Source organism: Cervus elaphus, chromosome 6 (assembly GCF_910594005.1).
Source record: "Cervus elaphus chromosome 6, mCerEla1.1, whole genome shotgun sequence".
Classification (NCBI taxonomy): domain Eukaryota; kingdom Metazoa; phylum Chordata; class Mammalia; order Artiodactyla; family Cervidae; genus Cervus; species Cervus elaphus.
The window spans coordinates 6,239,383-6,263,504 of record NC_057820.1 but is presented as its reverse complement, the minus strand read 5'-3'; the positions used below and the strand labels follow the sequence as shown (position 1 = coordinate 6,263,504).

At 45.4% G+C, this 24,122-nt stretch overlaps 1 protein-coding gene across 9 annotated transcripts in view; it reads right to left on the bottom strand.

Annotated features, from left to right (window-relative positions):
• The window catches only part of PROM1 (prominin 1), a 113,811-nt gene that overhangs the window by 50,744 nt on the left and 38,945 nt on the right, over positions 1–24,122 (bottom strand). For 8 of the 9 annotated variants that reach the window (XM_043906137.1, XM_043906140.1, XM_043906141.1 and 5 more), the window contains exons 3-4: positions 17,901–17,956; positions 9,092–9,297 (exon numbers count right to left, since the gene is read on the bottom strand). In XM_043906137.1, coding sequence (XP_043762072.1) covers positions 9,092–9,297; positions 17,901–17,956 — 262 coding nt within the window. Of the gene's footprint in view, positions 1–9,091; positions 9,298–12,079; positions 12,168–17,900; positions 17,957–24,122 lie in introns of those variants that run through there. The other variant, XM_043906143.1, reaches the window with a different exon arrangement.

Below are 24,122 nucleotides of genomic sequence, written 5' to 3'. Positions count from 1 at the left end.
CCAAAAGCAGCATCTTAAGAATTATATATTAATATTTTAACAAGTAGGGTGGCCAGCTGTCTTTTTTGCACCAAGTCTCAAGTGTTCCCAGGACACCTCTCAGTCCTGCATAAATGAGTAATCATTTATCCCATTTTGGTTATGAGTCATTCCAAGAAGTAAGGCTGGTCTGGTTACCAAAGGAGGAGGGGGGTGGTAAATTAGGAGGTTGGGATTAACATATACACACTACCATATATAAAATAAATCACCAACAAGGTCCTAAGGACCTGCTATATAACACAGGGAATTATGCTTAGTATTTTGTAATAACCTATCTATGGTTTTTTCCAGTGGTCATGTATGGATGTGAGAGTTGGACTGTGAAGAAAGCTGAGTGCTGAAGAATTGATGCTTTTGAACTGTGGTGTTGGAGAAGACTCTTGAGAGTCCCTTGGACTGCAAGGAGATCCAACCAGTCCATCCTAAAGGAGATCAGTCCTGGGTGTTCACTGGAAGGAATGATGCTGAGGCTGAAACTCCAATACTTTGGCCACCTCATGCGAAGAGTTGACTCATTGGAAAAGACCCTGATGCTGGGAGGGATTGGGGGCAGGAGGAGAAGGGGATGACAGAGGATGAGATGGTTGGATGGCATCACCGACTCTATAGACATGTGTTTGAGTAAACTCCGGGAGCTGGTGATGGACAGGGAGGCCTGGCATGCTGCGATTCGTGGGGTCACAAAGAGTTGGACATGACTGAGTTACTGAACTGAACTGATATGGGAAAAGAATCTAAATATATATATGTGTGTGTGTGTATAAATATATATTGGAGAAGAGAATGGCTACCCACTCCAGTATTCCTGCCTGGAGAATTCTATGGACAGAGGAGTCTGGCGGGCTACAGTCTATGGGGTTGCAAAGAGTCTGACATGACTAAGCAACTTTCATATATATATACACACACATATTCACACACACATACATATGTGTATATATACTTATATCTATATATAAGTATACAGAGAAGGCAATGGCAACCCACTACAGTACTCTTGCTTGGAAAATCCCATGGACGGAGGAGCCTGGTGGGCTGCAGTCCATGGGGTCGCTAAGAGCTGGACATGACTAAGCGACTTCACTTTCACTTTTCACTTTCATGCATTGGAGAAGGAAATGGCAACCCACTCCAGTGTTCTTGCCTGGAGAATCCCAGGGACCGGGGAGCCTGGTGGGCTGCCATCTATGGGGTCACACAAGGTTGGACATGACTGAAGCGACTTAGCAGCAGCAGCAGCATATATAATTATATGTATGTATATATATACATACATATATGTACATGTATGTATAATTGAGTCACTCTGCTGTATGTACACCTGAAGTGAACACGATACTGTAAATCAACTATACTTCAATTAAAAAATTAAAATTTTCAAAACAACAAATACTTTCCCATAGCAATATTACACAGATGTGTAGTATTGTGCAATCTTTCCACACTAACCCCCAACAGTCTATAAGAGAATGCTGAAACTATTTCTTGTGGTTAACAAGTGCAGCAGACCGAGTTCGAGCAGGAACAGGAGACTCGGGTCTGGTCCCACAACTGCCAACAACACACACTGTGGGAGCCTGAGAAAGTCCTTTGCTCATGTGAGCGTCCGTTGGTATCCCAAAACTATAAAAGCCACTAGACCTGTGCTTCTGAGACAAAGGAGGGTGGTACTGGGTGTCCATGAGGGCTCCAGGATTTTACATTTGCAGTCATGCTGACGATAATCTTTAAAAATGAAATTAACAATAGTCTCTGGCACTTGGAGGACCACCTTAGAATCCACTTTTGCCTGTCTTAAGTTTGCATTAGTATTTATGAGGCTGAAATTATACCAGAGCAATAATGCTCAGTCGCTCAGGCATGTCTGACTCTTTGTGACCCCATGGACTGGGGCCCCCCAGGCTCCTCTGTCCATGGAATTTTCCAGGCGAGAATACTGGAGTGGGTTGCAAGAGCAATAATGGCTATTATTAATAAATGATATATTCATACAAAATAAGGCCAAACAGCCCAAAACAGCAACTTTGAAGTCATGTCAACAGAAGAAAAAAAAAAAGTTGAATTACAGTAATATTCCTGCAGCTTTTCTTACCACACCAAATTTCCACCACTCTATATGGTAAGTCAGGATCACCACCTGATACCTCTGCCCACCAGAGGAGTTCACAAAGGGAGGCCCTTGCTCTTCCCCATCACATCCAAGTTATTTGTCATTCATCATTCTCCTGACCCATTTTTCATATAAGTCAAAGTGCACTTGGGAAACAAGCAGCAAGTTCAAGTCCAGGCTGGATGATCTGCAACACCCAACATCCCATTCGGTCAGTTTAATGGCTCAGTCGTGTCCGACTCTTTGCAACCCCATGGACTGCAACACACCAGGCTTCCCTGTCCATCACCAACTCCTGGAGCTTGCTCAAACTCAGGTCCGAGTCAGTGATGCCATCCAACCATCTCATCCTCTGTCATCCCCTTCTCCTCCTGCCCTCAATCTTTCCCAGCATCAGGGTCTTTTCCAGTGAATCAGTTCTTCCCATCAGGTGACCAAAGTATTGGAATTTCAGCTTCAGCATCAGTCCTTCCAATGAATATTCAGGACTGATTTCCTTTAGGATGGACTGCTTTGAACCTTCCGTTGGATGGTTACAAACTAACAGTTTTGTTGTTAACTTTTCCCTGAATCCCCTGGATAGGAGAACGCCTTGCCTTGAACTCCCAGAAGGCTCACCCTGAAGTTCTGACGGGTTTGTCTCACTTCATACTCTCTTTTGCCTTATTTCCACCTGTGCTGAACTGCCCTAAAAAGAGGTGGGAACTGCTTCTTGGTCAACCTTGGGTAATGCAGGGTCTTGTGTCCAAGGTGGGTGCTTGGTGCAGATGGATTTAAGGACTGGGCTTTGTTTCATCTGGTCCATTTAGAAGATTAGCCATAGGTTCAGAGTGTCCCAGGCAGAAACCATCCCTTTAGTGAATAAATGCCTTCACTCCAAACATAAATCAGGAAACATGGCATTGCAAAAAAAACAGCTGACTTTCAATGCAACATATTTAAAGACACATTTCTGTTACTCAGTTATGAATCTAATTAAAATGAAAGCCATGGATCATTTTTCAAAAACTGTACTAAACAGAATTCTGGGGTAGAATTCAGCCAACTTTCAAAGCTGATTTTCATAATCACAACTCACTGCAAATTTTATACTTAAATTAAAGATGACAAATTCAAATGCCTATGCAGGCAGGCAGAAAGCATGAAGGGCAAACTGTGTGGGCTGGACTGGGAGAGCTGGGAGATCAGAGGTGGTGATGGCAGAGATTCTCTGTGCCTCTGGTAAGTGCTGCCTTGATGCAAGAAGACCAGAGTTGCCAGATCTTCCAATTATTCACAAAAATCTGGGAATCTAAATAAAATTTCCTATTTAAAAAAAATTTCCCATTTTTAAATACTACCAGCAAACCAAAGAAAAAAATCTGAATACTACACAAACCAATTGTATAACTCTTATTCAAATAGAAATAGAGAATTAAGAGGGCTTCCCTGGTAGCTCAGCTGGTAAAGAATCCGCCTGCAAAGTGGGAGACCCACTGGAGAAGGGATAGGCTACCCACTCCTGTATTCTTGGGCTTCCCTGGTGGCTCAGATGCTAAAGAATCTGCCTGCAATGCAGGAGATCCAAGTTTGATCCCTGGGCAAACCACTCCAGTATTCTTGCCTGGAGAGCCCCCTTGGACAGAGGGACCTGGCAGGCTACAGTCCATGGGGTCACAGAGAGTTGGACATGATGAGTGACTAAGCACAGCACAGCAGAGCAATAAGGGGGCTTCCCTGGTGGCTCGGTGGTAAGGAAACTGCCTGCCAAAGTGAGAGAGGAGAGTTACATCCCTGGGTCAGGAAGATCCCCTGGAGAAGGAAATGGCAACTGACCCCAGTCTCCCTGCCTGGAAAATCCCATGGACAGAGGAGCCTGGAGGGCTACAGTATATGGGGTCTCAAAAGAGTTGGACACAACTTAGGAATAAACAACAAGAGAATTTAAAAGTTACATTTGGGGGAGGGGGGCGGGCGGGCGGCTGTTGGTTCAGACATTCCTTATTATTCAATGTCCTTTTAGGTAAAAAAAAAAAAAAAAAATCACATGAATTAATATTTTGGTTTTTTTTTTTTTAATGACCAGCAGTCAACTATCGGGCTTCCTTAGTGGCTCAGGTGGTAAAGAATCTGCCTGCAATGCAGGAGACCCGGGTTTGATCCCTGGGTCAGGAAGAACCCCTGGAAAATAGAGTGGCAACCCACTCCAGTATTCTTGCCTGGGGAATTAAATTCCATGTACAGATGAGCCTGGTGGCTACAATCCATGGGGTGGCAGAGTCAGACATGACTTGAGTGACTAACACTTTCACTTTCAATCAACTCTTGGGATTTAATGATAATGAGGAAGATTCACCTCACATAAAAAGGGAATAAGATTTCAATCAAATGATAGCCAAATGACTATCAGTTCTCTGGCACTGACACAAAAAAAGCCTTTAAGCTATCAAACCACATACTTTTATGTTGTACAACAAAATCTCTTGAAGTTTTTAGCAGAAGATGGGCATTTATTTTATGATATATAACATGACACTTTCTATATTTTACATGGACACACTACTTTTCCCTCATACACACTTAAAAGTAAATGCTTAAAAGTTTTTAGAGTTTCTAAACCTTTAAGATGGGTAGCAATTTTTTTCTACCAATTCCTACTGACAATGAAGTTCGCCAATAAGAGCCAAATAAATGCTTTAAGTTTGTAACTGACCTCTTACTTTTTAAAGATACCTTTTCAATTTCAGCTTCAATTTTAAATAACTAGCCCTCTCATTAAAAAGTCTCATGATTTTCCAGGCATGCTTGCTCGATTTCTTTTCTAGAAGTTTGTGGCCTCCAAACCCGGAATTGACATCACATCCTAAGACCAACAACAAAAATGAACTTTGAAAAGAGCCACCTTCCTGAAAATGACTGGGATTCAGTTTTCACCCCAGTACCTGGCAAAAGCTGACTGGTACGCTCGGCAACAACTGCATGCTGGAGAAAGAAAGGCACAGCTGTCCCTTTTGTTGTTGCTTACAACCTTTTTGAAATTCTGAAAAATTCAGTGATGATAAATGCAAAGGAAAGAAAGGAGAGAAAACCTGTTTTTTTTCTGGAGCGAGACACATCTGCTTAGAGTCTACCGTAAGACGGGGTGATGTAATCTACTGCTGATCGTCAAACAGACTTACGTAAACATACATCAGGGTCTGTGGAATTCGAACATTCCACAGCTGCCTTGGGAAAAGCTCAACAGGAGAAAGAACACGACCACATACATTCCACATATACCAGGGGATCTTTCTCCTTGACACCTATACTTTTCTCAATTAGAAAGAAAAGATTTTAAAAAATTTTGCAAAATAGGATGTATTAAAAAAAAAAACCGAGACACTTAAAAACCAACTTCTTTTTGAATGTAACACTTAGTATAGAACCACAAAATGGGACTGAACCTGATAAAGGGCAAATGGACTGCTCTGGGCTCCTGAAAGGACTTATTAAAAAAATCACATACAAAGATTAAATATCAGTAATATTCAATCTCTGCTGAGGTCTTTGGAAGCATACGCTAACACCTCTTTTTCTCTCTCCTTCTGCCTTCTGATTTTGTGGACACTCACTCTCCTCTTATTTTATCTAATATTCTGATTTTACGGACATAGTTCCTCCTCCTTTTTTTCTAGTCATAGTATAGATATTTCTGTTTTCCTCTGGTTTTTAATCTTCTTGGCTAGTTTTGTTTACTTGCAAACATTTAAAACAACTCATGATGTTGAAGAAAATACAAACAAGTAGATATTCTAAAAGGATGACTTAAAGTCACTATTTAAATTTTTTAAATTCAAAGTAAAGAAGTTTAAATTTCTAGTCTGAATTTAAGGTAAACAAAACAATTTTAATACTCCTCTTATTTAGACCTATCTATAATTTGTATATAAATTCAATGTATTATGTGAAATAAATTAATTTAAAATGTGTCACAGCCTCAAAGAGTAGATTCACTCTGGTTTAATTATATTGAATTTAAAATTATGATATTAAATTATACGTTTTACTTGAGTGGGCAAAATATCTTCACTGAATATACAGAAGATTATAGAATCACAGATGTATTTTTTAAAATGATTTTCTAAACTAAAATATACTCAAGAGAGAAAAAAAACCTCATCTAAATTTGTTTGATAAGTCTGAGTCCTCAAGAATAAAAAAATTTATGTAGCACTCATTTTATATAAAATGAAAGCCAAGCTTATTGCTGACACTGAAGCTGTAACATTTATATATCTTTACATAACATGTATCTACATGAAGTGAAAACTATTAAGTAATCATGCTAACAAGAAGCCCCTCGGACAAGTATTTTCAAAAGACACTTTGTCACCTGAACCTCATCTTTGATGTCCCGGGGTGTGTAGAGAGGAAGAGGGACCACAGTTCAAGACTCTGGATGAATGAAGGATGTAAGCTTCAGGCTTCAAGGAAATGCACAGGCTCTGACTTGTCTTGGGCGGTCACTGACGTTCCTCTGGTAGCTACTCCCCCAGCTGTAGGGTCTGTACATTCCTGAAAACACTTCAAACACCAAGCAGAGAGCCTGGGGACATCTGGAATCACCATCGCCCCAGCCTTAAGCTGCCTTTCAGAGTTCAGTGGGCGAAAGCAGCCAGATTCAAATTACAAACCAAGAGACAGAGGCACACAGGGAAACAGGAAAGAGAGAGCGGACCCACAGCCCTGCCTTGCGGACAAAACACACACACAAACTCCCTGGTGGTCAAACCAAGCTGCGCGAAATCAGCTGGGGAACTCTTAGTTCCCCAAAGAGTACCTCTCTCCGTGCCTCTACTGATGCCCACACTTAAAGAACTTTTCTTCTTTGGTTTGTAGCCAGAATTTCTGAGCTTTAAATTGTTCTATTTAATGTCTGTTTTCTGCTTAAATTCCCCAATATCAGTTCTTTAGCGAAACTTGAAAAATCTTTCTCACGGCTATCAAGCAACTGTGATGCTTGCAGACACATCAAGGAGGATGTGACTCTCCACTCCTCACTATCTCTGGGACTCCTTGAAGCTCAGCATCACTCATGTCCCAGGCACTTTATTTCTGGATATGACACGCTTATTGAATGGATGAAGGAATGTGGAGAGACGCCCAAATATCACCACCAGGGTGCCAAGATCATGAAGCACACTCCTTTTGAAGGAATCTGATTTGGACTCAAGAAATCCCATGGACAGAGGAGCCTGGAGCTCTACAATCCATGGGGTCACAAAAGAGTCGGACACAAATTTGTGACTACACAACAATTGTCCTCAGCTTAAAAGCAGTGTCCTGATTCGTCAGTCCACTGAAGACTTCTGGCAGCAGCAGGGGCTGCCGGAGAAACATCCTAAGTCATGAAGTGTGCTCCAGGCTTCAAGAGAGCGTTCCATATCATTTCCAAAAGGAAGAACACCGACAGAACCAGAAATAGGCAAATTCTATAACTGGGTAATGCATCACTAGGGTATAGGCACCTGCCTCCAGATTGCCATGCAAAACACTGAAGGAAATGTTTAGAGAACATGGCACACTATAGGAGCTAGATCATTATTTTTTTTTATTTATTGAATTTTATTTTATTTTTGGCCACACTGCATGCACAGCATGTGGGATCTTAAGTTCCCTGACCAGGGATCGAACCCACAACCCCTTCATTGGAAGCACGGAGTCTTAACCACTGGACAACCCGAGAAATCCCTGAAGGAGCTAGATTTCTAGATTTATATATGTGTTACTTATTTTTCACTCAGTAATAGTCTTGATGCTATGTTTAATTAAACGGGTACAGCTGTTTCACAATGTCGTGTAAGTTTCTGCCATACAGTGAAGTGACTCAGCCACAGGTACACACGTCTCCCGTCCCTCCTGGGCCTCCCTCCCACACTGCACACCCATCCCAACGCTCTCGGCCATCGCAGAGCCCCGAGCTGGGGTCTCTGGGCTGTGCAGCTCATTTCCACTCTCTGCTTTACACGCTGCGGTACACGCACGCCAATCTCAACCCCCCGGTTCGTCCCAAGTCCTACCCCATGGCCACACACTCATTCCCTACTCTGAGTCACAGTTGTGAAGATCATTCTCTCAAGAACCTGTGACTGCAAGCGTAATTATCGTTTTCAATGGGGAGAGAGGTATAGTGAACAGATTCTTTCTCACAGTAAGAATCTACATTGAACAAACTTTAAAAAAAAAAAAAAGGAAGACAGGGTTCCAGGATAATTGTAAAAATCAAGAAAACTGGCTATATGATTAGGAAGCTAATTCCGTCCAACAATATTCTAAATCTCCCAATTCAAGGACGCTACCCATCTGTAGAGTGCAGGGAATTATACTCAATATTTTGTAATAATGTTTAAAAGAAAAGAATCTGAAAAGGAATATATGTGTGTATATATATATAAATATATATATATATATATACACACATAGGTACATATAACTGAATCATTGTGCTATACATCTGAAAGTAACATACTGTAAATCAACTGATCTTCAATTTAAAAAAACAAAACAGAACAACTTTTTAAAAAAAGACCCCTTGGGACATAAAGACCAGCTAGTAAATACTTGCTCTGCCGTCCTGCATGGTCCCTGTCTCGAGAGAGCTATTTAAGAGGAAGGAGGTGCTGTCCTGAAAGGCGAATGCTTTCTGCAGGCCCGACTTTATTCAGATGTCTTCAAAATGAAAAAAATACCACGAGGTTGGCTTATCACCTAAACTAGAGCAGTCCAATGACACTGCCAACTTCTGTTTATAGTGAGGCTTGGGACAAGCATCTTTGTTCTCTTTTCTGGTTTTCTTTTTTTTTTTTTCTTTTTCCTGTTTCTGTATTCTCTTGTGGTTCAAGCTCATGTGCTTAACAGGTAAACACAAGTATTGCTCATCAGCCTCAGACCCACTCAGCTGTTGTCCAAGGTTCTACTTGCCTCATGAACACACAGATCACCAGGAGGGAGACTGTAAAATACTTCTTGAGGAAGGGACCATTTTTCTTCTGACGCTGGTGCATTTCTCCACCACACTTGTTACAGCAACGACACAGACAAAAGAAAAATCCCACCAGAGGCATCAGAATAATAAACAGCAATCCCAGGGCAGCACAGATAATAACCCCGATCTCATAGTAGATAATCTGCAAGTCAAACAAAAGAAACAGCAAAGACTATGATACCAGTTACACAGAGAACATTCCACAGTGTAAACATTTCATGCTTTTCAACCTATTTGCCATCATGGCTTAAAGCCTCAGGGGTATGTGTGTGTGTGCGTATGTGTCCACTTTGAAGATCCTTCCTGAAACAAAGGATGCAGAGATTTCAGTTGTCAGAATATGGGATCAAGCAGTTGCTACCTTCTTTCAGTCAGTCGGTTCAGTCGCTCAGTCATGTCCGACTCTTTGCAACCCCATGGACTGCAGCATGCCAGGCTTCCCTGTCCATCACCAACTCCCGGAGCCTACGTAAACTTATGTCCATTGAGTCGATGATGCCATCCAACCATCTCATCCTCTGTCAGTTCCCTTCTCCTCCTGCCTTCAATCTTTCCCAGCATCAGGGTCTTTTCAAATGAGTCAGTTCTTCTCACTGAATCCAGTGAGTCAGTTCTGGAAAAGACCTTCTTTCAACTTCCAGGAAAATATCCAAATGCAAAGTCAAGCTGCAAATTGTTTAATTTCAACCCCAAAGAGTCGGATATGACTGAGAGATTAATTCTTCCACTTTCACTTTCAAAGGTACTTTGTTTTCAAATGGCATGATAAATTTTGCCAGAACTCCTTGCATGATGAATAAGCCCCGGTGGCTCGGCCGTAAAGAATCTGCCTGCAATGCGGGAGATGCAGGAGACACAGCTTCAGTCCCTGGGTGGGAAGGCCAATCCCCTGGAGGGGGAATTGGCAACTCACTCCAAGATTCTTGTTGGGAAGAGTCCCGTGGACAGACGGGCCTGGCAAGGCTACCGTCCATGGGCTCGCAGAGCCAGACACAACTGAGCGACTAAACACACACACATACCAAGGGTGTTTTTCACCAGAAAGACAGAACCAGCAGTAGTTATTCAGGATTCACAGTAGTTTGGATAGGATCAATTAATGACAAATTCATCATTGTAGAAGAACCTGGAATATACCTAAATTTAAGGGAAAAAGTCTCAGTCTCTCCAAATCAAACATGATAGTTTCCTCACCCAGGTACTGAGAATAAAAATACATACCTTGTAAGGTCATCATGAACATTGTAGATCATATGCAATTAGTGATAAGGTGCCAAGGAAAGTACCTGGCACAAGCAGACGGTCCATACGTGCCCCTTTCAGGCCGGTGGGATGGGGCTCAGCAGCCTTCATCTCATAAATCTCTAGGTTCCTAACGAGCCCAATTTCTAGACACAATCACATGACCAAAACCTGTTTTCATAAACAGAGCTGGCTTTATTCCAGCCTAGTAAAAATTAACGCACCAGGAGGATAAAACTTGTTCTCGTTCCAGTCCCTGCAGGCTAGTGCTCACCGACATAAAGGAAGACATTGTGAAAGAATGCAGAAAAGCTACAGGTTGGCAGTTTGAACTACGGAGCAGCGAGAGAGCAAGACATTCTGAAGCCAAGCGGAGCAAAGGAAAACGAAACCCATGTCTTGTTCCTACAAGTAAATGTGATGTCCTTGTGAGACAGCACTGAACTTGGGAGTCTGAGAACCTGCTCTGAATCCCGGCAGAGGAGGCTTTTAATTCTCTAAAGCAGGAAATGTTACATTAGGGTTAACGTCGTTAGCAGATTGAGAGGGACAGATAATTAAATGAGCTAATGTGTAAACAACTAGCAAAGTGCCCAGCACACAGCAAACATTCAATCAATATTAGCTAACTCTGTGGGCAAATGCTTATTATGAGCATTGAACTAGGTGTACACGGCACTTGAATATTACCTAATTCCATATAATTAGGTATCCTTTATTCTATAAGCTTAAAAGGATACAAAGGAAAAATAGTGCATTTTTGATGCATTCATCAAACATACTCCTTAAAATAAACCAGACACCACGGCCATGCAGAGTCATTACTTGCTGGTCTGTAACCCTCCCTTGAGGATTCACATCACTGGCCACTTGAAAAACCAGCTCTAGACACACGGAACTCTTACTTATTCTGCTACCATTTCTCAGCAAGTATTCTAAATTGTAACTATTTTTAAAAATTGTTACTACTTCTAAAGGAATTTAAAATCCTTCTGAATCCTAGGAGACAGAGAACCCCAAATCCAGGAGAGAAGGTGTATTGAAATGTTTTACATGCACTATCTTTAGTTCCAGATAAGAACTTTATATTTTGTATATAAGCTTTCCAATGAAGTGAAGTGAAGCGAAAGTCACTCAGTGGTATCCGACTCTTTGTGACCCCATGGACCATAGCCCACCAGGCTCCTCTGTCTTTGGGATTCTCCAGGGAAGAATACTGGAGTGGGTATTCTTCTCCAGGGGATCTTCTCCAGAGGATCTTCCCAACCCAGGAATTGAACCCGGCATTGTAGGCGGATTCTTTACCATCTGAGTCACGAGGGAGGACTAAATACTGGGTTGAACAGTATCTGGAACAAGATATGTCATTTCCAGAGTTCACGTCTAGACTGAAGTCTGGCCAAGATCTGGCAAGGACCTAAATATTGTCCTGATACACCAAGATCTCCGGACAGCTTTGTGGGTTGTGTTGAAGAGAAGATTGAAATTTTAATCTTGCCAAGATGGTTTCTTATTCTTTCCTGGAGTACTAGAGCTGAAAGAGAGGATGAAGACGATGGCAGAAACAAAAATGAAACAACTTAAAAACCATCAGTGGAGAGGACAGGGAACTGGGAATTCTGGCAAAAGCGTCACAGCGGGCTTTACACAGAGCAACGTCAAACAGCAAGCAAGGGCGTTACCTTCAGAGTCAAGACTACGTTTTCTGGCTGAGGAGGGCAGAGCCGTCGCAGAGTTTGTGCAAGCACGGGCAGCATGCATCAAGAAAACAGAAAACGTTACTGGAGCGATTAACCGCCACTGAGAACATCAACGTTCCGCACGGAGAGAATCAAGAGAGAGAAGGAGCATTTATGAGAAAAATAGCGTTTCAGGGAAGAGTCGAGTTCTAGGGCCCCCACTTGAGTTTACAGCTGGGTTTCTTGAAAGGCTCTTCATCAGTGTGCTAATCAGTTACAGACCGGGAATTAGAGGGAAAGTTACAAATGCTTAACACACTAACCACGTGGTCCCCATAGAACAGAGTCCAGGGCTGCCTAAACCCCAGAACCCAAGGCTCCACCTTCCAGGTGTCCTTTCTGAAATGACAATCCGATGATGTCATTCTCTTGCTTAGCAGCATGCCACGGGGTCCCACCAGGTTTAATTCAAACTTTTCCACGGGGGCCTATCTTACTTACTCCTGGCTTCCTGGCCCCCTTCTTGGCCACTCGAGTCCCTGGAAAGCCCGTGCTCTCTCCCTTCCTCACTTGGAGCTCCCCCTGCTTGAACATTATTCCCATTACTCTTCTCCTGAGGACACTCAAGTCTGAGTGTGGATGTTGCTTCCTCCAGGAAGTCTGTCCTGATGACCACGTCTGGGTTGGCTGTGAATTCTTCCTTCGTGCTGCTGTGGAGTACTACACCTGCCCTTTCAAGGAACTACAGCCCTTCCGTCGCGTGGAGTGATGGCTCCAATGTGACCTGCAGCCCAGGAGGGTGAGGACCGTGACCGTCACACTCACCGTCTCTCCCAGGTGCTCGGCCCGGGACCTGTCTTATGAGAGGTGCCGGATCACAGTCAGACAAGCTAATGGAGAGAACAGAGAAGGAGCAACATCGCCTAAGACCAACAATCCCTAAACAGTGGTCCAGAGATGGGGGATTGTCAGCGACAGGCAAGGACCAATCCCCGGCAAAGTAATGAGCTTCCCACGATGAGAAATCTGCTCAAGTTATGAGACTGTCCCTCGTTTTTTTTAAAAAAGAGGGAGGCAGTTTGTGTATGAAGCGGGGACAGTCATTGTTACACTTCTGCAAACACGGAGGCTGGGTTGCAAACGTCACAAACCCATCTGGATTGATGACCTGACATTTACAAAGTGACGAATCAGTATCCCAGGACAGTTAGCTCCGGCGAGGTCGGGACTGAGGCCTTAGCAATCAGTCCCAAGCCCTGCACCTGACCCCAGAGGAAGCTTCAAGACCAGTTCAGTGCAGTCGCTCAGTCGTGTCCAATTCTTTGCGACCCCTTGGGCTGCAACACGCCAGGCTTCCCTGTCCATCACCAACTCCCAGAGCCTGCTGAAACTCATCAAGTTGGTGATGCCATCCAACCATCTCATCCAAGACAGTGAGGCGTAGTAACTGAGGGATGAAAAGAATGAGGAGGATCCAGCCCAGCTGAGTCTAGAGGAGCGTCAATCAAGAGGCTGGAGTGGAGCTGAACCAAGGCCACACGAAAACCGCTTCAGGAATTCATCGCAAGGAGACTCGAAGTCCTGCCGACACTGATGCTCAGAATATAAAAGATGGCAGGTGGGAGGGGGGCAGGAGGCTGGGGAGAACATCCCCTGAAAAGTTTTAAAGGTGTGGGTGACACTTATGCATCATCAGTGCGAGGTGATCCTAAGTCACCACCTAAATTATCTGATGCCGTGCACTCCTTGAAGACAGGAAGCTTGTCCTTTAACTGAGCAGGCACCGCTCTGACGAGCTAGGCTGAGAGGTTCTCCCTGCAGAAACCCCAAGTGAGCAGTGAGACAAGTGATGCTGCACTGTTTCCCTTGTTTACAGCCAGCCAGCAGGTGGAGAGTCTGTGGAAGGGCTGGCCCACACCCCCTGGTCCCCAGGGGAAATGTATTCTTCCACATCAGGGTTGCTTTGCATAGCTCATTTTGCATCACAAGCCCAGGGCTTGGCTCACGCCCTGCGTGCCAAAAGCTCAGGACGGAATGGATGAATGCATTTAATTGCGACCTAAACACCTCTGCTGCGGGTAGTCTACTCCTGTGAACACTAAGAGTTACTATTTGCAAAGCACGTTCTCGGGTGCCGGCCATGGAGCCCGTACTATGCAAATGCTAGCAAACATTTGGGAGTGAGTTTCAAAAGGGAGGGGATTTACGTATACCTATGGCTGATTCATGTTGAGGTTTGACAGAAAACAGCAAAATTCTGTAAAGCAATTATCCTTCAATAAAAATAAATTCATTAAATAAAGAATAAAAACCTAAACACAAGTAAAGAAAAAAAAAAAAAAAGAGGGTTATTCAAGTTGTTTCTCAGATTTCTATAGCTTCATCTGTCTGGTCCTCAGATTTCCTCACGGCTCCATAACTCCAAATTGTCTTCCGATCCAGGTCTTCCACTTATGCCTGACCATTTCTTGCCGGGGGAATTGCACACAGTAATCTTTCATGGTTTCATAGGTAAAAGGTGCAGCTCAGGGGCTCTCACCCTCTGTGCTCACAGCTCAAGATACTCGAATGGAAGCCACTCTTCCCAATGAGTCACCTTAGGATGCCACTGTAAAGTCCCTTACACGCCAGCACCACTCTGGGGGCTTTCTTGATTTCCTCAAGTGCCAGTAAACTTTCCATCCTCAGCACGTTCACCGCCCTGGATCTGAACTTCTCATGGCATGTGTATCCCTCTCCATCTTGTCTTCCAGGTGTCTACTGCACCAGTCAGCTAGGGCTGCTATAACCAAATACCAGGGCTGGGTGGCTTGAAGAACAGAAATTTATTTTCTCATAGTTCTGGAGGCTGGAAAGTCTAAAGTCAAGGTGTGGGCGGGGTTAGTTTCTTATAATGCCGCTCTCCTTGGCTTGCAGATGGCCATCTTCTTCCTGTCTCCACAGAGACTTTGCATCCTAATCTCTTCTTAGAAGGAGACCAGTCAGACTAGATTAACACCCACCTGAATGACCCCATTTTGACTTAATCACCCCTTTAAAGACCTTACCTCTAAATACAATCCCATTCTGAGCCACAGGGGATTAGCACTTCAGCGTATGAGTTTTGGACACAATTCAACTCACAATGTCCAAGCATACACAAGTCTAACCCCACGACCTCCTTTTCACCAACTGCAAATTCTTGGAGTAAAGACATTACTTTCACATGCTTGTCCTCCTATTATGCATTGCTTCTAGTGTGCACTCTGTAAATACTCATTAAGTGAATACATTAAACAAAGGAAGAAAAAGTGCTTTAGAGACCACAGATCTTCAAGTACTACTTTGCATGTTCAGCTGAGGTGGAAGGAAGAGGCAGTTCCATGGGAAGGAGTCATATTTCCATCCAGAGTCAAGGCTACCCCTTGGAACACAAGTTCTACACCTATTGACAGCTTCCAAATTCCCAAGGGATGAAGTTCCCTGAAAGAGCCCGTCTAGAAATCACCAACTCAGCTGCCCCGGCTACTGTGGGCTCACCAGGAGATGAAACGAGCTCAGGACATGCACAGCTGAAGGACTCCCAAGGGCCGTTCAGCTGGACAGAGGGTCCCTGTGTGACTGCGTATACACCCAGTGGGCATGGCCAGCATAGAGGATGCTGTGGAGTCCACCCGAGTCCCGAGACCTTTAGCCATCTCCGTGTGCCTCCCCAGACTTCTTACTGCTGGTACTCGTGCTCGAAGGCATCTTCCAGAACCGTGGAAGGTCAGAGTGCTCAGGGATTAATACCGCCCCCTGCCCGGAGCGGCCCTTAGGGTGCCTCTTCAGTCTCCGGGCAGGGAGCGCGCAGCCCCCGCCCCTTCCGGTGGGCTAGTCCACCGGGTCCAGCCAGGGCAGCTGCTCTACGGGACGGACCTCTGTCGCCCCCTGTGGTGGGTGGTGGAATGACACACCCGCTGTAGGCTGCCCTCCCTCCAGTTTCACCTCCCACTCCCCAGCCAGGGTTCCCGGAACTTCCCAAATAAGCGACTCGCCCTGAAGTCCTTGACTCAGGCTCTGCTTCAGGACAGCATTTACCTGACTAAGGCCAATTAGAAAGCTCCCCTCCCAAGGCGCCCTGACCTCCTGGGTGTCTTTGTTTAACCAAATCCTTCTCCCTGGATAACTGGGAAACGTGACCCAGTTCCACGCTTAGGGTAGGAGTCCATTCATTCACAAGGGCCCAGTTCTGTCTCCTTTCTCCACCCCAGCAGTGTTTATCTATTTGTAAAGATGCCTGAGGTGGAGAGGAAATCAGGAACGAGGGGGCCCCCAAGTCTACAGGAACTCCAGGTCTAATATCAAGCCAACCACAGAGGACTCGTCCAGGGATGGTGGCAGCCAACGTCAGCTCATACTCAACAGGCTGCTCAGAGTCACCTCAGGGTCCAAGGCCCTAGACCCCCAGGCCTGGCCCAGATGAAGCTCGGCCGCTCACCCCCTCCCATGCCTCTGCAGGGCTAACAGGCACTCCGGCTGGGCTGCTAATTGCATGCAAATTTTTAACATAAATATGAGAGCAACAGTCATTTTATTCTGCCCAGGGAGGCAGGCAGACACGGGGCATCATGTCTGGAAGATATAAATGAAGCCAGTGGAACTGAAGAATAAAGATGCTTTCTGAGGTATTAGGGCAGGCTGCAGGCACCAGGGAGTAAATGGCTCATTTCCTTTTACACACATAAACGGCCATGAAATGAGGCTTTCCTCTCGGCTTTTACATTCAGTTTTGCCTTGACTGTCATTTTACTGCAAATTGAGAATATGCAGCCGTTGTTCCCACTGTCAGGCAAGGAGGGCTAACTGCCCTCCTGGTGCAGGGCCCTCACACCCACCGGGGACACGTTCATTCACATCTGTCATGCTGGCCATTAAATAAATAAAAGTCCTGCTGGTCCCTTTGATTGTTGTCTTGACAACCACCTTCATACCAGGAAAGGTTGGAATGGGCAGTCTGACCCTGCAGGACTAATAGCTTGACAACCAGATTCAACTAATCTTTATTATCCTAACATTCATGGCAACAAACATTTGCCTGTTTGTTTTACTGGCAGCTGGCATTCATCATAAGCCAGAATCGAAAGAACACATTTGTCTCTTGAAGGCAGTTAATCTCGTGGATGCAAACGGTGAATTCACAGCACCCTAACCCTAACGCTAACCTTGGAGCTAAGCAGAGGCGTGAAGGTGCCTGGGTACCTTCTGACAATACTGGCCGCTCACCTGAGCGGGGCCTTCCAGGCCCTGCCTTGCCCTGGCCCCAGCTCACCCGGCCTTCCTCTCCCCTCATCCACTGGCTCCATCTGTGGGCTTCCTCCTCTCACACCCGCAGCCTGGGCCCCCCCCCCCCAAAGCCACCTCCCACCCACTCCAGCCCTTCTCAGCTTTACCAGAGTCACCTCCTCGTGGAAGCGCTCTGGTCAGAATTCACTCTTTCTCCTCTACACGTGTGCATGCATGTGTTACAAGTATGCATCCCTGCTTCTAGGGATGTTCAAACCACTCCACTTGTTAGAGGTCTCCTCCCTTGCTTAAAAAAAAAAAATAGCGTAAGACTTCATTAAAGGAACTTTTAGATTTTCAATAAAATACAGCTTAAAAGGTGCATATTTCTGTAAATGCCACCTTTGAAATTTCTGTAGTTCAAATGGGATTTAAAAGGTGTTTCAATATTCCATAAAACTTCTAAGTCAAAATATTAGCTAAATTCACAGATAACTGGTTATTTAAAATTAACTTTCAAGTCAGCCATTATTTTGCTCATACTCATTTTCTGATAACAAAGACATCAATCCAAAATTACCTTATCATACTCCTTTGAGGGGTCAAACTTCTTCTGTATAATATTTCTTAAAATATCTGGGGGGAAAAAAAGCCACAAAACAATAGCAAGATTACTTTTTCAGTAAAAATATAAAAAGGTTATTTAGAAAATATGTGCTCACAAATTATTGAACTGCGACATAATATACTTTTATTTCTCTTTCTTAAAGTAGGTAAATAATTGAGCTAATGAGGCTCTAATCAATCAAAGAATGGAGGGCAGATATTTTTGACCTAAAGTTTTGCTAGTTGGCAGAACTGGAGGGTTGCCATTTTTAAGAGTTTTCAGCTTTTCACAAGACGCCTTCATATTTACCAGCAAACTACATGCACCTACTTAATACTCACTGATAAAATGTTACACTGAAGTCACCAATTCTTTTTTGTCAATAAATCAAGTTTAATTATTTCTTTTTAAATTTCCAATGCGGCCACACCCATATGTTGACTCTGGTTGCTCAGTCATACAAACTGCAAGAGCTGAGCAACAGAAACCATATGGTCCTCAAAGCCTCAAATCTTTACTGCCTTGCCCTTCACAAAACAAGCCTGCCAACCCTTGTCTATATGAACACGTTGACAGGACACTGAATTGCAAGGTTTAAAGTTTTAATGTGACCGGAGTGCTTGAATTTTGCCGGTTAATTTATGTAATCCAAATTGGACAGACAGCAACCAGCCTTAGGAAAGAATGAAGATCTAAACTGTAAATGTGATTTTCTGTTTTTAGTTGGAAAATGCAGTAACAGTTGCACGCAGGTTAGTGACATCAGATTTCCTTAGTGAACTGTGACTCCATGTATCCCTAGAGGTTTTTGTCCCACAGCCCATGAAACTGCGAATTCTTACTTGGAAACACAGATGTAATTTAGTCTTTAATAATCCCACATTTACATGATATTTTACAAATCAAAGGAATTTACAATTAACCTAATCCAAGAGCTCTTTTATTAAGATTTTTTTTTTTTTGATGTGGACCATTTCTAGTCTTTATTGAATTTGTTACAATATTGCTTCTGTTTATATGTTGTGGTTTTTTTGGCCCAGAGGTATGTTGGATCTTAGCTCCCTGGCCAGGGATCGAACCCACACCTCAGTCTCAACCATTGGACCTCCAGGGAAGTCCACTACCAAGAGCTCTCAGCATGAAATGTCCCTCCCCACCTCCAAGCAGTGCATGAAAATCCGGAAACAGTAAGCAAAGTTGGATGTTTCTGGACATGATCATTTGGAGCATTTAAAAACGCTCATGTAGGTCTGGAGCTACGCTGTATCCCAATCCACCCATCTAGTAATGACATAGCGCAGCAGACGGCAGGTGGCTCAGTGGTAAAGAATCCACCTGCCAATGCAGGAGAAGTGGGTTCCATCCCTCGGTTGGGAAGATTCCCTGGAGGAGGAAATGGCAACCCACTCCAGGATTCCTGCCTGGAAAATTCCATGGACACAGGAGCCTGGGGGGCTGCAGTGCATGGGGTCACAAAAAGTCGGACACGACTGAGTGGCTGAGCACCCACGATGCGCTGATAGGGAGGATGATGTCTAAAATCTGTGACCCCAGCCCAGGTCTCCCTTCCTCTGGTGGGGGCCCATCCCACACTGCCCACTGTCTCCTGCCCCAAGAGTGAGCATCTGGGATGTTCTGGATCCTGCACGATCGCTTCCAAAGTGCACTAACAGGGGGGCAAAGGCAACCCCAGGGTGAAGCCTGTTTTAAACCAAAGATGTTCAAATGTACAGGCCAGGAAACAAAGCAAGTCACGTGCCCACAGGACATGTGAGGGTTTTCCTTCTGGAAAACCGCTTCCCAGATGCGTGGAGCAGACACATGTGATGCAGGAACAGGGATTTTCAGGCTGGCAGGGGCCCGGGGAACCCTAGAGCTTCTCCAAGGTCCCACAGGGGCAACCCGGGGCCAGAAGGCCACAGGTATCCTCCGGCCTTGAACCAATCTCTTTGTTTCACCTGCACACACCTGACAAGTGTTGCTCAAGCAGAGGCCTCACTCTGTTGTGCTGGCCAAAAACCCGTCTCAAGACTCTGAGCACAGACATCTCTGTTCCTGTGGTTTAAAGCAGCACCATGTTACAGAAACACGCCAAGAGCCACGTAGGTAATTTCAGATTTCCGAGGAGCTCCATTTAAAAAGGTAATTAATTTAAGATTAATTTTAGGGACTTCCCAGGCAATCCAGTGGTTAAGACTCCACACGTCCAATGCAGGGACTGAGGTTTGATCCCTGGTTGGGGAACTAAGATCTCACATGCCTTGCAGTCCAGTCCCCCAAAAAATTTCTACCATGCCAAGGTTATACAAATATTTTTAAACATTTTTTAAGATTAACTTTAATATTTTACTTACTCCAAGTATATGCAAAACAGTATCACTTCAATGTTGTTGCTGTTCAGTTGCTAAGCTGTGTCCGACTCTTTGAGACCCCGTGGACTGCAGCATGCCAGGCTTCCCTGAGTTTGCCCAAACTCATGTCCGCTGAGTTAGTGATGCCATCCAACCATCTCACTCTCTGTCACTCCCTTCTCCTCTTGCCCTCAATCTTTCCCAGCATCAGGGTCTTTTCAATATGGTAACAATATAAATACGAATCTGGAGGGGCTTTCCAGCTGTTTCAGAGATAAAGAACCCGCCTGCCAATGCAGGAGACCCGGGTTTGATCCCTGGGTCAGGAAGACCCCCCCTGAAGGAGGAAATAGCAACCCACTCCAATATTCTTGCTCAGAAAATTCCACAGACAGAGGAAACTGCTGAGTTACAGTCCACGGGGTTGCAAAAGAGTTGGACACGACTGAGTGGCTGAGCACACACAAATATGAATGAGCTCTTTTACAGTCTTATTTTCATACCAGGAGTTCAGAAGATAGTGCGGATCCCTTCGGTTCAGTTCAGTCGCTCAGTCGTGTCCGATTCTTTGCGACCCCATGGACTGTAGCATGCCAGGCTTTCCTGTCCATCACCAACTCCCGGAGTTTACTCACACTCATGTCCATTGAGTCAGTGATGCCATCCAACCATCTCATCCTCTGTCATCCCCTTCTCCTGCGTTCAATCTGACCTCCTTTAGGATGGACTGGTTGGATCTCCTTGCAGGCCAAGGGACCCTCAAGAGTCCTTGGATCCCTTCAGTGCATTGCGATTCAGACAAGCTACAGTTCAAGTGCTTTGTGGCCACACGCGGTGAGGGACTTCTGCCCTGGACAGCACAGGCCCAGAGGTGGCGGGACCCCTGCTTACCTTCACCCTGGGGTTCACCCTCTCCCAGCAAAGTCCCAAGGCCTCTATTCCCTTTCTTATCGTCCCATCCTTCTCAGTGTCCCTAGCCACAAGCACACAGAATGAGCATCCTTCACGCTCAGGACCACAATATCCACGCTCCCCTCAGCTTCCCTGTGTATCTCTTAATTAAGTGGCTCTTCATCAGGGTAAGCGAACATGAGAACTGCCTGCCCAACGTGACGCAAGCATCTTTCCTTGACAGGCCAGGGACCGATCTTGTGGCTCTTAACTCCTCCAGAAGCCTGGAAGCCTCCAGGCAAAGAAACTCTATCTCAGAACTAATAGCTTCATTGCTGGTGAGAACTCTGAATCCGCTACCATCCATCTCAGATAACACGTGCGAGAACTGGGGCCCCACCCCCCCCCTCCCCGGGTGGTCCCCAAGCGTCACACTCACTCTACTGCACCCGGTCCTTTTGTCTTTGTCTTTCCTGACCGGCCTGTGAAAGGCTTCTGGTGCAAACCACCTCAAGCCTCCGGATCGCCTGTGTCCTCACACGGAAGGAGGTCACAGAGAGGATGTGACCGCGGTTGGCCTGCGAGCTGGACCCAGGCACTCAGAGGCTCCCCCCTCTCTGCTCACAACGTCCTTTCTGCCCACCCAGTCCACACTAGGAGCCGGTTCAAGGACGCGGCCTGCAGAGAGTAATGTGAGCTGAGACCATCTGGATGGTGTGCACCACAGCACCCAGTCAAGCCCCACATTAACTTGGAAGACTCAGGTTGGGTGGGGGAATGCAGAGATCTGCTCATCTTTCAGCCCCTCAAGACAGGCCTTGAAAGTAAGTTTTCCTCCTTCTCAAACCTGCTACTGACCCATCACGGGGACCTCTTAAGCCTCTCCTTGCTCTCGAGTTTCAGATGTCACCTGGGTCCTCCGGCCCCCATGCTGCAAGGCTGTGACCCAACCCAGCAGCAAGTCCCAGGGCTCCAAAACCATCTGTGGGGTGGATGCCGCCCAAACACAATACTTCTTCACCAGAAAGAGTGTTGCTTCCACCCCGCAGGTCCGATGGGACCCCTGAATCTGTGACCAGCTCCCCGTATCACCTGCTGAGTATTAGCCGTTAGCAGGTGGGCGGCACAGAGCCCCGGAGAACACGCAAACCGAGACCTCGGTCTAGGCGGGGCGCTCACTGCAGACTGCCCACCATGACCGACACCAGCTCTGATGCTTCCCAAATGGACCGTGAAGGGAAGTGAGGAGAAAGTCGCTCAGTCGTGTCTGACTCTGTGACCCCATGGATTGTAGCTGCCCAGGTTGGGTTCGATCCCTGGGTTGCGAAAACCCCTTGGAGAAGGGAAAGGCTACCCACTCCAGTATGCTGGCCTGGAGAATTCCATGCACTACAGTCCCTGGGGTCGCAAAGAGTCAGACAGGACTGAGCAACTTTCCCTTCACTTCACCTCATGGTCCATTTGGAAAGCATCAGAGCTGGTGTCGGTCATGGTGGACCGTCTAAATGGACAGTCTCGCCTAACACTCCCCACCGTGTTTACATGCTTCTCAGCTCTTGGGAAGGCAGGCACAGCTCAAAGCAAGCTATAAAATGATCCATACCATAAGGGCAGCAGGTTCCATTTGCTGCAAGAATCCTGCTGACTTAAACCTGACCCGCTCTTCGGGTCACTCAGCACTCAAACCACCGTATGAAGTGCCTACAGGGTGCCAGGTGCTCTGATCATGATAGAAGGGAATCAGACTCCTTGCTTGAGAAACCACTGTATTCACCCGCCCTCCATGAGGCGTCAGTGTGGACAATAGTGACCTCCCTGCCCCTCCAGAGCTGAGGGAGGATCTACTGAGATGGGACCCGAAAGGCTCTGAGCACAGGACTGGACCATTCCAGGAGGCAAGTGAGATCTCCCTGCCCTGGACTCAGAGGGCAGTCTGGTCACCTTTCTTCCTGCCCTGGATTCATTTCTTACTGTCTTTCCATGTTCTTTTCCATAACATAGTAGTTGCGTCTGAAGATACAGCAGTGTGAAGGAAATATATAAACGTGGATAAGGAAGTTACTTTCATGGTAGAAGACTGTTTCTCAGAATCCAACTCCATGGGTCTTCCTGGGTAGACCGGCAGCCTCTCTGTGCTCAGCTCCCAGACCTTACAATGTCTTCTCAACTGGGGATTTACTTTAAACTTCATGTGATGATGGAAATTAAGAAATGCAGCAGCCGGACGTCTTGGTGGTTCAGTGGTTAAGACTCGGTGATACTAAAGCAGGGGGCAGGGTTTGATCCTTGGTCAGGGAACTAAGATCCCACATGCCGTGTGGCCTAGCCAAAAAAAATTAACAACTAAAAAACTACAGTATAGAAAGTCTTGAAAATAACAAGAGAAAATGCTTATTATATACGGAAACAAGACTATTACAAATAATGTAACTTCCCAGAAGAAACTATGGAGGCTAGAGGACAGTGTAATGAATGACGGGATTCATAGATCTGAAAAAACACAAACAAAAGTTGTCAACCAAGAATTCTAGATGCAGCCAAATATCCATTAAAATAATAATAATAATAATAAAACAATTGTGGTAGCAAGAGCAAGAACAATCCCTTGGTTATACTACCAAGTTACAAAGTGGGTGGGTTTTGTTTTTGGCTCCTTATGTGTGCGTCTGTATATGTGTGATTTCTCCATGAGTTTTTTGATGTTTGAAGCTACACAAGCCATGTAAAATAAAAAAGTACCTCGTGCAGGCTCTGTCTATGACAGATCCATCTACCTTAGCTTAGACAACACTCATCTTGACAAGTAGCTCAGTAGTTCAGTCGCTCAGTCGTGTCCGACTCTTTGCAACCTCATGAACCTCAGCACGACAGGCCTCCCTGTGGGATGAGTTGGTCCATCACCAACTCCCGGAGTCTACCCAAACCCATGTCCATTGAGTTGGTGATGCCATCC